The sequence below is a fragment of the Perkinsus marinus genome (assembly GCF_000006405.1).
Source record: "Perkinsus marinus ATCC 50983 genomic scaffold scf_1104296938104, whole genome shotgun sequence".
Lineage (NCBI taxonomy): Eukaryota > Perkinsozoa > Perkinsida > Perkinsidae > Perkinsus > Perkinsus marinus.
Genome location: NW_003213607.1, coordinates 1 through 1116, shown reverse-complemented (window position 1 = coordinate 1116; position 1116 = coordinate 1). Strand labels below are relative to the sequence as shown.

Here is a 1116-nt window from a genome sequence, read left to right as displayed (position 1 = left end):
ACGCCTTCGCTTGAGAGACATGGCCAGAATCTACGAGAGCTTTGAGAGCCTTGTTCAAAGCAGCCTTGTTCTCGACACCAAAGTTTTGCTTAATGAAGCTGAGTATGGCCTGGCGACTCATTTTCTGGAACCCCTTGCATGTGGTGAGGGCCTGCTTGACCATAGCAGAATAGTTGGGATGAGCTCCAGATTTAATGCTAGTTTTGACAGTCATCGCGGAATGCTAATTGACGTTAGAGTGCTTAACGAACCCGAGTCTTCGAAGAAACTACCGAATGCATGTTCTGAAACAAATATGGTAAAACAGCGGTAAAACAAACAGGAAAAACACCTGATTGAGAAACGACAAACTCCTGCACACGGTTAGAAAGATGGCGTTGAGAAACGCCTTGAAATGGTCACAACTGCCAGCGGACCTTAGGCGGAAGTGAACTTGGTCACTGCTTTGGTTCCCTCGCTAACAGCGTGCTTAGCGAGTTCACCTGGAAGAACCAGGCGAATCGCAGTCTGAATCTCGCGGCTAGACAGAGTTCCTTTATTGCTATACTTGCAAAGTCGCCCAGCCTCGGAGACTATTCGGTCGAAGGTGTCGCTCACCAAGGAGTTCATGATCATCATGCTCTTCTTGGATATACCAGTCTTAGGATGCACTTGCTTCAACACCTTGAAAATATAGCTGTTGAAAGTCTCCTTCCTACCAGCTCTGCGCTTTCTATCGGTAGCAGGCTTAGTTGCGGTAGTGGTTTTCGGAGCCATGTTAAACTGAGAGTATTTTACTTGCGGGATAGTTTAAAAGTATCTCAGCAACGCCTCGTACTCTCCAGACGGTTCTGATGCAAATAACGCAAAAAATTCACTCTTGTAATATTGTGATTTCGAATTTTCCTCTTGAAATACTCGAGTATCAAACTTACATTGCTAAGTTTGAGAGATTCTTAACTGTGAAGAAATCTTACAAGAATTGTTGAGATGGCGCCTAATAACGCCTTGGAATTGCTAGGGCTCCGCAGCTAATGCACTATCTATATCTCCTGGGAAGCGGTGAAACTCTTACCTTTACTCTTCTTGGGAAGAAGTGTAGTGTGGATGTTGGGCAAAACGCCACCGCTCGCGAGA

At 45.5% G+C, this 1116-nt stretch overlaps 1 protein-coding gene across 1 annotated transcript; it reads right to left on the bottom strand.

Annotated features, from left to right (window-relative positions):
• Positions 1–417: 417 nt before the first annotated feature.
• Pmar_PMAR025065 (histone 2B variant 2, putative) lies at positions 418–756 on the bottom strand (the record flags this gene model as incomplete). Its single annotated transcript, XM_002782838.1, has 1 exon — positions 418–756. The coding sequence occupies one exon, from the start codon at positions 754–756 to the stop codon at positions 418–420; it is 339 nt and encodes a 112-aa protein (XP_002782884.1).
• Positions 757–1116: the final 360 nt, after the last annotated feature.